Here is a 14,754-nt window from a genome sequence, read left to right on the forward strand (position 1 = left end):
CTGTGATTAATGAGTCTTTTGGGGAAACATGACCCTTGAGGACTTTCCCAGCATCGTGGTGACTAAAGAACCAGAGACAACCTGTCATCAGATTGTCAACCATTCCTGCAACAATGAGTTTCCCTCCAGTCTGGGGTTAGCAGTGGAACCTGAAGTGCTGGATGCCTTCCTGGGAGGGATGAGGAAGGACCAGCCGTGGTCTGAGCTGCTGAACTCTACCCAGATACTTGACAGTGCTCTGAATGTGGTCCAGGGCCTGGGTGGTGGTGGCATGGCCCCAGAACTTGGGGGAGAAATGAATTCACTTGTCCATTCACTTGTGTGTCCTCTCATTCACTCAACAGCCATTAACTGCAGACTTACTGTGTGTCAGGCACGGTATCATGCTCTAAGGGGCCTTCGTGATAAACAAGCCTTGTCCATGTTGTCAAGGAGCTCTCAGGCCTGCGGGGAGACAAGACAGCTCCTCCAGTGATTCTGATGTGGGAAATGAGAGGCCAGGAAGGTGCGAAGTTCGGTGGGACTTTGAGGTAGGAAGGACGCCCTTCCCTAGAGCCATCTCCATGGAGGGACGAGTATCAGTGTGACATCAAGGCTGGCACCTATAGTCATCCCAGGATAAACATGAAGGTGCTTCAGGAGCATATTCCCACTCAAACCCCACACCTGCCTGTTTCTACAGGCAGGTGTGGGGTTTGAGTGGGAATGAGGAGCACTGGGGGCGTGATGGGGACAGGTGAGAGACACAGCGGAGAACAGCGTAGGTACCAGGCCAAGGAGCTCACGTTCCATCCAGCAGAATGGGGGCAGAGCCCTGAAGGCTTCAGGGAGGACAACGATGTAATCACATTTGCATTTCATAGAAGTTTCTTTATTGTGTTTTATGGGATGCATTTGGGATAGGAGTGAGGCTCCAGGCACACGGTCTGTGGGGAGTCTGCTGAAATAGCACAGGTGAGCACTTAGGAGAGCCCAAGGGTGCTTCTCAGAAACAGTAAAGTTAGAGCCTCAAGCTACCCCAAGCTTCACCTTAGTTTGGCAAGGGGTGACTGCAACATGATAAATAACATTATTTCATGCTGTTTGCCAAGACCCTTCCAGGAAGGAAGATCTCCGCTTTCACCAGCACAGTGAGGCAAGCTTACCCAACCCTGATGCAGCCCTGCTCTGAAGCAAGCTCATAATCCAACCCCAACACGCTGCCCCCTTCCAGCAGTTGCTTAAAATGTCTATTTTAGAAAGCCTCGTGTCATGGATTTTGACACTCCACTTACCAAAGTGACAGCAGGACTGAAAGAACTGGTTACTCAAGTCCTGTTGCGTCTTGGGGCTCTGGTCTGACACCATTTTTCTCTCCCAAGACAACAATCAGTCCCCTGATGATTGGACCCCCACTCCCTGTCTTCAGAGAGCCGCCCCCAGACACAGGAAACAGGGAAGGGGAGCCCCCGTGGGAGAACCAGCTGGCCTCCTTCCTGAGTGTCCACGGAATGCGGAGTCCCAACTAAACGCAGAGCACCGCCATTGGTGCCGGGTCAAAACGACTACCTCTAGGTTTTCCTTTTCTCCGTGAGTTCTCCCACTCTTGCCCGCACACCCAAAATTGCCACAGGCAGACTGTACGGTGAGGAAGGGGTTTGTTGCCAAGACTGAGGTGAAGACGGAAGAGGAGGGCACCCCCGGTGTGTGCAGCAGGGGTGGCAGGGTTCCAGCATGCAGCCTGCACCTGCAGCACACCCCGTCTTGGCTTGGAGTCTGTTCCTCCCTCCTCTCCTCTGCCTCTTCCCCAACGTTTTCCCTCTTGACTTTCCCCCTCTCTTCCTCTCCCTACCTTTTCTCCATCTTCTCTCCGAGTTTTCTCTCACTGCTGCCTTCTGCCCTCCTGTTCTCTGTGGTAAGATGCAGTTCTATGTGGCTGGTGCTTTCAGGGAGGGGAATCCTTTTGGGAAGGAACTAGGGGTCGTATCTAACCAGGAATGGCTCCTTCAAAACATACGATGTCCCACTTTCCAGTCTACTCCTAATAACAAAAGGAGACAATCACAGGGGACAGTTGGTGAAGGTCTTGGGGAATTGAATCTGGATAGGTAAGCATGAGAGCCATGACAACTGCCTTCAAATATCGCCGAGGTCCAGAGAGAGGAGCGCACCCCGGGTTAGGCCTCCAAAGCCCGCTGTGGCATGGCTCATTTGCTGCCAGGTCCTCCACCTCTCCCAGCACTGCGGCAAGCATCACCCTCGCATTCTACTCTGGGTGTTCATTCCCTCCAGTAGAAAACAGCTCCATGCAGGCCGGGCGCGGTGGCTCACACGTATAATCCCAGCACTTTGGGAGGCCGAGGCGGGTGGATCACAAGGTCAAGAGATCAACACCATCCTGGTCAACATGGTGAAACCCCGTCTCTACTAAAAATACAAAAAATTAGCTGGGCATGGTGGCATGTGCCTGTAATCCCAGCTACTCGGGAGGCTGAGGCAGGAGAATTGCCTGAACCCAGGAGGTGGAGGTTGCGGTGAGCCAAGATCGCGCCATTGCACTCCAGCCTGGATAACAAGAGCGAAACTCCATCTCAAAAAAAAAAAAGAAAGAAAACAGCTCCATGCAAAGAAACTAACACTCATCAGTTACTCATCCAGTCTGCAAATCTTCACTGAGCAGCAGCTAAATGCAGAGCACTGTTATAGGTGCTGGGTCAACAAAACTGCATCTAGGGGAGAGTCAGACAAGAGGCAAGTGAAGAAATAGCCCAGATCATTTCAGACGGCGATGAGTTCCACAGAGAAAATAAAAGACACGTGCTAACCGGACTGCTCTGTGAGCCGGCAGCCGGGCAAGGAAGCAACACTGGAAATGAGGCCCGGATGACAAGAAGCCATCTCCACAAAGGCTTCACGCCAAACACATCGGGGAGCCTTTGGAGGAGTTTTAATCAGGCAGGTGATGTGATATGAAGTCTGGAGGAGATCATTCAGGTGGCTGTGTGGAAGGTAGACTGCGGAACCCCAGAGTAGAAGCATGAGGACCGGTTAGGAGGCTGCTGAGCCTGGTTTTAGGTGGAATATTGTGCCAGATTTCCTGCCCTCATGAAGCCCTCAGTCCAGTGGGGGCACAAGTGCCAAACAGATCTTTTCTGTACAATGCAACATTGTGGGCAAAAGACAAGCAGAGGCAGATGAGAAGCAAGAGAAGCCCTGAGAGTAGAGAGGAGGCACTTTTTGCTTGTCTTCTTGGCTCAGGGTGGGGCAGGGGTAGGGGAAGGAGGGAGAGGGAAAGCTTGCTTGTTCTAATGCCCAAGCTGAGTTTTGAAAGGGCAAGAGTTGCACTTCCATGTGCCCAGTGCTATGTTAGGCAATGAGAGAAATCAGAGAAACACAGGAAGTGGGGGCTCTTGCCCTCCAGATTTTTAGTTTGCTTTGTCTTAACTCGAAAGGCTTCCTTTCCTGGCCAAGTTAAAATGACGGAACCTCATCGTTCTCACATCAGGGGCTTCTGATAGCCATTTTGTTGAGCCCAGATCCTTCTCCTGAGCTCCAAGGGCCTGATGCACAGGCTGGCATGGCTTGGCTGGTGGTGCACCGGAAGCCTGCCCAAAATGTCCTCCTGAGGGCAAAGTGTTGCACGTATAACAGCTAAAGAATAGCACTGGTGTCCTTTATCGCCCAGTAATGCCTTTGCCCAGATGGCTCTGTCAGACTCATCATTCCAGCAGGAGCCTGAGAGCAGAAGAAGGAGGTCAGCCCCAAATCGGAAGGGACCTAAGCTCTACTCTCTGTGGAAACACGTGGGAAGATATGAACAGGTGAGCTCCCTGGAGGATGTGACAGTTGAGTCAGGCCATAGTGTATAACCAGGTGTTCTAGAGCCAGAGAAGGGCCCAGATAGCCTAGTGCCTGTGACAGAGCAGACACACACACAAAAGTCTGTGAATGAAGGGAAGAAAAGGCATTTCAGACAAAGAGAACAAGAGGACTGCAGGAGCAAAACTCATGAAGCTTGAACGCCATGGATAAGCTGGAGACTGCTCTGGCGTGGCTGGAGGACAGGGCTTCTGGGTGTGGACAGAGGGTAACTGAGACAGGCCTCCAGAAACAGCAGCGCCAATCTCAGCTCTGTGATCTAACAGCGCTTGTGTTCATTCACTTGTTCAATGACACCAGCCATAGTCACAGGGTCTAGTCTCTTTGTCTTCATGAAGGGAGTGGAGATCACTTGTGCAAACAGCACTCTTTAATGGATGAAGAAACTGAGGTTCAGAGAAGGGAAGCCACTCGTCCAAACTCACAGAGCCAAGCAGTTGAGCTGGGAGTCTAACCAAGCTCATTTGAGTCCAAGTCAAGGGCCCTAGTCATTGCCCTTAGGTGCCACTGACTGATGGATTTTGACCAAGGTTAGCAGCCCTTAAAATCTTCCTAGCCATGATTTAAGTTCAATTTGTGGTTCAGGGGGCTACTTTGAAGCTGGTAAATGTATCCACAACAGTGAATATGCTGGGCTTTTTTTCTCATCAGTTAGTTGCTGGGTTTTTTTTAACAGATTCTAATACTGCTGTGTTTATCAGAAGTGGTCCCAAACCAAGGTGAGTGCATCAAGGGAGTGGCCCAGTTTGCAGAACAGCTTCGTCTAGTTCAAAGGCCTTTATAGAAATATATTTCTATGTTGGGATTCACTCAGGGTGGTGGCAGAAATAGTAAGGCAGATATATTAGGGAAATATCAGGGAAAATTTTAGGGGATAGTTTTAAACCTTTTGGGAGGCCAAAAGGTTTTCATAACTTGTAATAATGGAACAGGCTGAAGGTGGCTGGCTCTTACCTTAGAGCATTATGTCACAGGGTAAATATTCGGGACAACCAAAGCTTCCCCAGTTAAGTCTGTTTACCCCACATTCTTTTGTCTCTATACTAACTAGTTTGTTTACCCATTAACCTTCGAGCTGATGGGCCTCTCAGGGAGGTCAACCAGGGAGATTACCCCTTAATGGTGTTTGCTCTAGGCGTCAGTACCTGAGCTTTAATCATTTGTAGAACTACTCTCTTACCCCTGTTAGTTATCCATGAGTGTGTTTATTCAAGCATTTGTTATTAAATCTATACTGAATAAAAGCAAGGAAGGACAACTAGTAGGTGTTGCATAGCTGCCATTGCTTTCTCTGTGAGCAGCTTATGACCCTCTAGCGCACTGGTGCCCTGGAATTTCATGAGTGTATTTGTTCATCCATCACTGAGCCAGGGTCTGCAGGACAGACCCCCACAGGGTAGTGACCCCGACATGACCAATGTCACATTGCATAACGTCCCTTGGTTCCTTATCTTACACTGGTCAATTTTAAGTCACCAAGCCACCCCTAAATATAAACCTCAATCTTTGCTTTGGTTTAAAATAATCTATTCCTATTGTGCTGTGGCAGAGGCTGGATCAACTACAGCTGTTATCTCCTGTCTAAATTATTATCTGACTGTTGTACTAATGTTTGTCGAGTGCTCACTCTGCATCGGATGCTGTACCAAGTGCTTTCCATGTGCTACGAGATGATCTAATCCTCTCACTAACTTCGGGAGAAGGGTGATATGTTTATCTCCATTTTACTGATGGGGAAATTGAGGTTTAAAGATTCTAAGTAACTTGTTCAAGGTCTCACAATTAGTAAGTGCCAATGCTAGGATTTGAACACAGAAGCATAACTTCTGGCCTCAAATTCTCGACTGTTACTCTTCAGCACCGAGGAACGGCCTCCTTCCTCCCCCCTCACTAAGTGATGTTCTCCTTCTAGACCCTACACAAAGTTCCCCTCCATCCAACTGAAGTATCCCAGAGCACTACAACAGGGTGACACCTGAGTATTCTCCTAGTCTAAAACTTTCTTAAATAAATTTTTTAAATTCCTTTGAATTCTTCAAAAATAAAGAAAACAAAGACCCAGAAAGGCAAAGTGATTTGCCCAAGGTCAAGCAGTGAGGAAGGGCTTCCCCCAAATGCTCCCACATTCTCATCCGCATTTGGTGATGGAGGCCTTTCAGGCTTGGGCCGCTCCAGGACTCCCTTCCCTGAGTCCCACACTCCTTCCTCGTCTGCCAACCCTACTTCACTCCCATCTTCAGCCTCTCCCTTCAACACCATCCATAGGCTCCTACTTTCTTATGCACTTTCCACAGTTCCTTCCTGCCTTAGCTTTTCTCAACTCAGACCCGCATCTCACGGATGCAGATGCAGTTCTTTCCTCCGGTGGCAGGTGGTGGTCAGCAAACCTCCACCCCAGGCCTGTGTGACCAGGACTCATCATTTCTCACTTGTCCTGAATCCCAGCTTCCCATACACTGTCTCTGCATGGCTTTGTGGTAAATAAGACAAAAGCCCTTCCCACTTTTCCTCACATCTGTCCTGCCTGACCTCCCACAGGGTATCTGATCTTTCTAAAATTATTTATTGAATTCTGCTGCCTGGCCTGCCCCCACTACTGAAGAAGATCCAGAGGGAGCAGCCATGGGAGGGTCTACCAGAGCCCAAGGCTGTGCCCCTGCCGCTGCTTCTGTGGGTATCTTGACAGTCTCACTGATCAGGGCCTGGGGCTGACTTCTGATTTCATGCTCCCATCAGTGCCAGATCTGACTTAGTGGTTGGTTGGAGGAGTCAGGAGTTTGAGGACAGGAAGATTCCCAGTGACTTCCACTAATCAGATTGAATTTCATTTCTTACCAGGGCCTGTACACCTGTCCCTGAGGCCATGCTGCTTCTTATTTTCCCTGGGCCAGTTACAGAGAGCCAAGCCTACAGTCTTATTACTCTCCACACATTTATTCATTTGAGAAATGTTTATCAAACATTGTCTTAGTGTGGTCATGCCACTATCACAAAATACCACAGAATGGATAATTTATAAACAATAAACATTTATTTCCCACAGTTCTGGGGGCTGGGAAGTCCAAGATCAAAGCACTGGCAGGTTCAGGTGCCTCATGAGGGCTGCTCACTGCTTCCCAGATGGTGCCTTGTTGCTGCTTCCTCTGGAGGGGAGGAACGCTGTGTCCTCATATGGTGGAAGGTTTAGAAGGGTCAAACTTGCCCCCCCAAGCCCTTTCATAAGGCACCAACCCATTCAAAAGGGTGGAATCCTCATGGCCTAATTGCCTCCTAAACCCCAACCTCATAATACTTGCATTGGTGATGAAGTTTCAACATGAATCTCAGAGGGGACACAAACATTCAATCTATAGCAAACACCCACCTCTTGCCAGGCACTGCGCTCACGCTAGTGACGCACGGTGATTCGGCATCCGCTATTTAACAACCAAGTCCACCAGAGAAGATGGGTGGTAAACAAATAGTCATGGCCACAGATCCAGAATCACAAAAGAAAAGAAGAGCACCAAAGGAGAGCAGCATGATCCCAGGGGAGTGTTGGCCACAGAACCTGGCCTGGACCGGCGTGGAGAGTCTGGTCGGGGAAGTCTTCCCTGACTGTTGCACAGGGCATAATACTCCTCTCCCTGGTGCCTTGCTCCTTGTTCTTCCCAACTCATTTCCCGCCCTTTCCTTCTTTAAGAAAACCAAAGAGAGCGTTCTTTACTATCCCATGCCCACAGACATGCAAATTCTACATCATTTCCCTCCTTTCAAAGTTCTGCCCCAAGTTTTATGACCATGTGTCCACTCTTTCAGGTAGCCTAACTGGCCCCAGCCCACCCCCAAAGCTGGGTCGCTCTCTATTCTCCCACAACATCCTGTGCTTACTTCTGCCAACACATATACGACATGATGTGGGTCTTCCCCCACCAGAGATGAGCATCTAAGGTGAGGACTTGTTCTTTCACCTCTGTATCCCTAGCATTCACCTGAGTGTCTTAGGGGAAAACCTTTGGAGTAATCCTTGATTTTTCCGTTTCCACCTTCAAAATGTATCCATGATCTGACCACCCCTTGTCATCACCATTACCACTGCCCTAGTCCAGCCCCACTCCATCTCCGAAACGATACAGGGCTTCAGGTTCCAATATGGTTGCCATGAGCATCTGAGCATCTGAATCATGGCCATATGTATGAGGTGTACTAGAACTGTAGTACATGGATTTCAAAGGCTTACCATGAAATAAAAGAATGTCAACTATCTCAACAATAATTTTATATAGCTGAAGTGATCATATTTTGGTTCTATTAGGCTAACAAAATATGTTATTAAATTTTATTTTCCCTTTATTTTTACTTTTTTAAATATGGTTACTAGTAAAGTGTAGGTTACACACACTATATTTCTCTTGGATAATGTTGCCCTGGGGAATTTCTCCTTAGCTGATCTCTTAGCCTCCACGCTTGCCTGAGCCCTAAACTGTTCTCCACAAAAGCAGCCAAAGTCATCCTTCAAAGCATAAATGGAATCATCTCGCTCCCCTGCTCAAAGCCCCCCAATGGCTCCTTAGCACATTTAGAATAAAGTCCAAGGTCCTCCCCATGGTCTACAAGCTTCTTGGGAAGCTGCTGTTATCTGCTTCCTGATACATATAGGCCCATATTCCCCACCACTCCCCGTTTCAGTCACTTTACTCCAGGCACACTGGCTTCTGTGCTACTCTTTGAGCAGGTCAGGCATGTGCCCACCAAGAGCCTTGGCTACTCACTGCCAGGAACTCTTGGCCCCTAGATATCTGCAAATCACTCATCCTCATTTATTTCCTATTTCTGCTCAAATCTATACCCTGACCATCCCATCTAAACCAACATCACCTTCCTTCCCCTTCCACCCCAACTCTACTTCTCTACTTTATTTTTCTTCATATGACTTATCATTAACTACTATTCTATCATATAATCTGATCATATCACATATATATATATGTTTAAGGACAGAAGGATCTTGCTATATCCCATGCTGAAATGCAGTCGCTATTCACAAGTGCAATCGCAGCACACGATCGCCTCAAACTCTTGGACTCCAGCAGTCCTCTTGCCCCAGCCTCCTGAGTATTGGAGCTACAGGCACAAGCCATGAATATTTTTATTTGCTTGTTTATTCACTTATTTTCTATCCCCTCCCCAATAATATGCAAGCTCTAAGAGGACAAGAAGTTTGGGTCTTCAGTCTCTGATGCTCAGTGAACATTAGTTGAATGAATGAATACATGAATTAATAATAGTGGGCATTCAAACATGAAATAATTGTTGATCAAATGAACAAATGGAGCAAGAGTTCTAAGGGGTCTAAATTAGGCTGCCGGAAGAGCAGGGGTAAGGTGTGGTCAAGTTTGGGAACCACAGGCATGGAAAGAAAAAAAGGGCACAGACACCAGTCAGAACTTTTCATGAGTATATTTATTAACTCTCACTCCCCTCAGGCAAGGCTGGGTTTTGGTGAGGGAAAGGAAAGACCCTCGTTGGGGACACTGCTGGGTAAAAGGTCTTCAGAGAGCTTCCTACTCTTTGTGGATATTTTCATGGGAAGCCTTCAGCACAACGGCCAACAGGGATATGAATTCCTGGAAGTTGACCTGATTATCTTGATTAGCATCCAGATCTTGGAATGTTTTGTCAACAGTAGCTTTATCTTTGGCATTCTAGGAGGAAAGGATAACAGAGACCTTGAGCTCGGAACCTCTACACAAGACCCTTTCATAGGCCTCGTACCCCTCAGAGCTCAGGTTAGGGAGACCCAGGCACATTAACTCGTTAGCCAACACTGTGTTGGAGAATCCAATGTAACAAAACAGAAGACACCATGGTCAGGAATTACCCTGGATTTAGCAAGGCTTGACCTGGAAGGGACTCTTCAGCTCACTCATTCAGCCCCTCCCATGCCCTGCCTCTCTCCATTTTACATGGGAGGAAACAAACCCAGAGAGAGGGAAAACTGAATAGAGCCTTAAGTGAGTTATTGAGAGAGGGAAAGACCCACTCCCACAGCAGCAGGGAGAGCACCCTTGGGCACTCAAACCTGGGCCAACCCCACCCTAGTCCTTGTCTCACCATCCTCCCCCAGGCCTTGCCACTCCCCTCAGTGCACGGGGGTGGGAGAGTTTAAATTGAGAGGGGCATCACCTACCTTGATGAGGTTTACAAGCTCCTTTGCCATCAGCTGCTTCAGCTCACCCTTAGAGAGGGTGTCAAAATTCCCCGTCCGAACTGAGTATTGGTGGAAGATATTGACGATTCCCTCCAGGTGCTCCTCAAGTTTAGTCATCTTCCCAGCCTCACGTTAACCTTCAAGGAAACAAGGGAGGTCTAGCAGCAGTTTCTCCCCCACCCCTCAAGATCCACTCTCCCCTCTCTTTCTGAATCAAGGGCCTAAAGAAAGAATAATAACCTCCATATCTACTTTGTGGTCTCTCTGCTCTGCTTGATCCATGGTGAACTTCTCATGTGTAGATAGGATGAGGAAGAGAAAACATATAATACTGTCTAACGTCTGAAAGAATCAGCCTCAGTTGGCCATGTTGCATACCACCTCATCCACCAGGGAGCATAACGTGGAGGGTATTGCTTACTCAAGCTCCCTTGGGAAGGGTTCTGTGATTGGCCAGGCTGTTTGCTTCCCTCAGGTGATGGCACTATGACACCCATGCTTAGCCATTCTTAAGTCATGGGGCTGAGTGTACCTAGCACAACAACAGCTGGCTTACTTGGGTCCAAAATGCAATGTCACCGCAGAGGTGCTCACGCAAGTAGAGGGCTGTGGCTTCCAACACCTTGGGATTTCCAAATGGCCACCTGCAGTCACTACCCTGTGGACACCTAAGAACCCATCCAAGAAAAGGGCACTTACCCCTCACTGCACAGGAATGTAGAGCTACAGCAAGAAGCTGGTGGTAGTGAGGGGTACTGACCAAAGGAAGCTTTTATAGTCAGTCCAGGCTTCATCTTCACCCTCGGGTGAAGAAATTACTCTGATTCATCTTGCAATTTATGTAAAGTACTCTGTTGCTCAAGAGAAGCTTCAAACCTGTGGCTTTGGCTGCCACAAAAGCAGCTCAGACTGTACCCAGCCCAAATCTTACCCTCCTGCTCAACCCAAAACAAAATCCCCCCACCCCACCCACCCAAACATGGGTGCCCTGCACATTTTTTAGCTCTGAGCCAGGGCCCAGCCTTCAGGTTTAGCTCTACTTCCCTGCTCCCTAATAAAAGACTAGGAGAACAAATTTTACTTCCTGGGTGTCTTGTCTTAACAGATGGGGCTCCTCAGTTTTGGCAAATGGAATATCAATTTAAAGATCTTTACGCAGCTGAGAAGACAGAAAGGGAGACCTCCTCCTAAGTCATCCTGGGATGCAAAGCGTATCACTGGAGTAGAGGATACATTTTCAAAAAAGATTCCAAGGTTTTCAAAAAGGGAGAGAGCAACACTGCTCTGCCTTCCCTTCGCTTTCCCATCGCATTTTCTAACTTGGCTGTTACAAAGACCTAGAAAGCTGGAGTAGGATAATCACTGTGTGTGAAGCAAGTTCACTGCACCTAGGTTACTTACCAAGTTCGTGAGTTGGGTAAGATAGAACACTCAAGCAAGTTTTAGCAAAGCCACTTTATTACTCACAGAGAGGCAGCAAGGGGCAACCGCTGCCCAGGATTCAGGGAGACGTGGTCCTTCAAGACTCAGAAATCTGCCCAGGATGGATGAAGTCTCATCTGTACATTCCCCATGTCACACCAAAGCTGGGGGACATCCAAAAGCGCTCTGCCTTTGGTTTATGCCCCGAGGTTAGTAAGATTGCTGGGCAGCCAAGGCCAAGCCAAAGCCTGTACTGCCATCCACCCCACAACCCAGATCTCCCCCTTAGCAAAGCTAGTTCATTTCACGTGCCCAATGACCTCCCTGGATCTGGAGGCCAAAGTTTGTCTCCAGATCAACATTGTTGAGCCACTGACAGTATTAGTTTCACTAGGCCCAGGAGGACACCATCACAGCAGGATGATCAGGCCTGTGTACATCAACGAAAATGACCAAGGCGAGTCTCAATCATTTTAGGAGGTTCATTTGGGCAAAGCCAAGGATGCGTGCCCATGAGGTAGGTATACGTCCTTCTCCAAAGATGATTTTTGAGGGCTTCAATATTTGAAGGAGAAAGGGTGGATATTGGGGAAAGAGGAAGAAATATTTTTTAAATGTGTCAGTAGATAAGAGACAGGTGATTGCATCCTTTTGAGTCTTTGATCAATCTTTCACTGAATACACAATTTTCATGTAGGAGGGGAGTAGAAAAAATAGTCACTTATGCCTTCGTCTGGCTCAGTGAGTCTGCATTTTTACTTAAGAAAACAAAAATAGGGCAGAGGAAGTGAGCAGATATGGATTTATCTCGGGTAAGCAGCAGGATGAGTGTATGTTCTGTCCTCTGTTCCACACCTGTAAGGACAAGCTATCAGACACTGCCAGGGTGAAATTCAGCAGAACTGTTTCAGGGTAAGGGTCTTGAGACTCACAAGGAATTTCCTTGTGGGCAAATTGTGAGGGTGGCATGTGGCTTTTTATGTTTGCAGCTATCTTATTTAGAAAGCAAACTGGGGGCAGGTTTGCACATCCCAGTTCCCAGCTTGACTTTTCCCTCTGGCTTAGTAAGTTTGGGGTCTGCAGATTTATTTTATTTTTTTACATCTACCTGGAGAAGGGACTAGCCCAGGGTCCCAGCCATCCAGGAAAGAGGTTGCTGAAGAAATTAAAGAAGCAGGGACACAGCCTCACATACAAATATTAACTTCCGATGCAAATGGCCTAAACACTGTGCTTAAAACACACACAGTGGCAAATTGGATGTAAAAACAAGAGCCATCTTTCTACTGTCTTCAAGACACCTGTCTCACATGTAGTGACCCTGTAGGTTCAAGGTAAAGGGATGGAGAAAGAGCTAGCAAACAAATGGAAAACAAAAAGGAACAGAGGTGGCTATTCTTGAATCAGATCCAATAGACTTTAAGCCAAGAAAGTAAAAAAGGGTAAATAAGGGCATTACATAGTGTTTAAGGGTTCAATTTAACAGGAAAATGTATCCTCAGTGAATACACACCCAACAGTGGTGCACCCAGATTTATAAAACAAGTACTTCTGGATCTAAGAAAAGATTTTGACAGCCATACAATAATAGCAGGGGACAACACCCCACTGACATCAGTAGACAGATGGACTTAAATTTGACACTTGACCAATTAAACCTAATAGACATCTGTAGAACAATGCACCCAACGACCACAGAATATGTATTATTTTCATCTGTACACGGAACATACTCTAAGATCAACCACAGGCCCAGTCATAAGGCAAATCTCAATAAATTCAAAAAAATCAAACTCATACCAAAAATCTTGGACCACAGTGGAATAAAAACAGAAATCAATACCAAGAGGAAATCTCAAAACCACACAATAAATGGAAACTAAACAACTTGCTCCTGACTTTTTGGATAAACAACAAAATTAAGGCAGAAGTAAAAAAAAATCTTTGAAACAAACAAAAATAGAGATACAACATATCAAAACATCTGGAATGTACCAAAAGGGGTGTGAGGAGGGAAATCTTTTTTCATCTTGGATGTGGGCAGATCTCATTTTATTTGCAAAAGACTTCATTACAGCATGTTCAATAATGAAGCAGCAGGAGAGTCACTATCTTTTGAACATATGAATATATCAAAGTCTCTTGCAATCCAGGTAGTCAAGAGAATACATGCAGAAAGGGCAGCAATCCTCATTTTTCTGAAAACTTCTGCATTTTAAAAGGTGACTAGGCATACTTGGAAGTGCAAAGCAGCAGGATGTGCCTTGCAGGGAAAGAAGGAGGAAAACCCTTTACCATGTTGTTAGGCAAATATATCACAAATATATCCCAATTCCACTTGATAAAGTCAGTGGGACGACCCCCGTGAACCAGGCTAGGGCAGAACACTTAGTAAAAGTGGGCCCTGGGTGAGGATGTGGATCTAAAAGAGGAGCACCAGATCCCATGCAGTGCCAAACACATCCGGCCCACCCTCTAACACAGACAAGGCATGTCGCCCCCTGTCCCTGGACATGGGATGCACAAGAACAGTCATCAGATGGTTACTGCTCCCGGTGCCTGGAGCTCTCTAATGGTCTTAATTCAGGCCATGGAGAAAATCCTTTACCACCAAATGCAAACTGTCATGGAACTTAAGTCATAGAGGACGTTATGGTGGAAATTCTTGTAACACATATATAAGGCCTTCTATTTACTTAATTAGAACGATGATCACAGAATTGACGTTCCTGTTTTTATAAGGTTTTGTTCTCTACGTTGGAATGGTTTAAGAAAACGTTGTCTATTTTTGGTTTTATGTCTCACTTTCAAAAGAGAGGGAACTGAGAGAAAATGTGTGACGGACTGCCCAACTTTGGGCCCCTGCAAGTACGAAGGCAGACTTCACTGACTCTAGATCCATCTAGATTTGGGGGAAGTTTCAATACCTAGGGAAGGTTAGTGAAGTCCATTACTCCCTCAATCCTACAGAAAGAATTCTACGGGCCAGGCGCAGTGGCTCACGCCTGTAATCCCAGCACTTTGGGAGGCCGAGGCGGGTGGATCACCAGGTCAAGAGATCAAGACAATCCTGGTCAACATGGTGAAACCCCATCTCTACTAAAATATACAAAAAATTAGCTGGGCATGGTGGCCCGTGCCTGTAATCCCAGCTACTCAGGAGGCTGAAGCAGGAGAATTGCCTGAACCCAGGAGGTGGAGGTTGCGGTGAGCCGAGATTGCACCATTGCACTCCAGCCTGGGTAACAAGAGCGAAACTCCATCTCAAAAAAAAAAAAAAAAAA

At 47.1% G+C, this 14,754-nt stretch overlaps 1 protein-coding gene across 3 annotated transcripts; it reads right to left on the bottom strand.

Moving 5' to 3' along the window:
• Positions 1-9,281: 9,281 nt before the first annotated feature.
• Positions 9,282-10,795, bottom strand: S100A12 (S100 calcium binding protein A12). 3 transcript variants are annotated; one of them, XM_035279898.3, is made up of 3 exons: positions 10,748-10,795; positions 10,028-10,185; positions 9,282-9,542 (listed from the first exon to the last, which is right to left on the bottom strand). In XM_035279898.3, the coding sequence occupies exons 2-3, from the start codon at positions 10,163-10,165 to the stop codon at positions 9,402-9,404; spliced, it is 279 nt and encodes a 92-aa protein (XP_035135789.1). In that variant the 5' UTR covers positions 10,166-10,185; positions 10,748-10,795; the 3' UTR covers positions 9,282-9,401. The 3 variants fall into 3 exon arrangements, with proteins under 3 accessions (XP_035135789.1, XP_035135791.1, XP_035135790.1); XM_035279900.3 differs by having other exon boundaries at positions 10,301-10,795; XM_035279899.3 differs by having other exon boundaries at positions 10,289-10,795.
• Positions 10,796-14,754: the final 3,959 nt, after the last annotated feature.

The sequence above is a fragment of the Callithrix jacchus genome, chromosome 18 (assembly GCF_049354715.1).
Source record: "Callithrix jacchus isolate 240 chromosome 18, calJac240_pri, whole genome shotgun sequence".
NCBI classification, from domain to species: domain Eukaryota; kingdom Metazoa; phylum Chordata; class Mammalia; order Primates; family Cebidae; genus Callithrix; species Callithrix jacchus.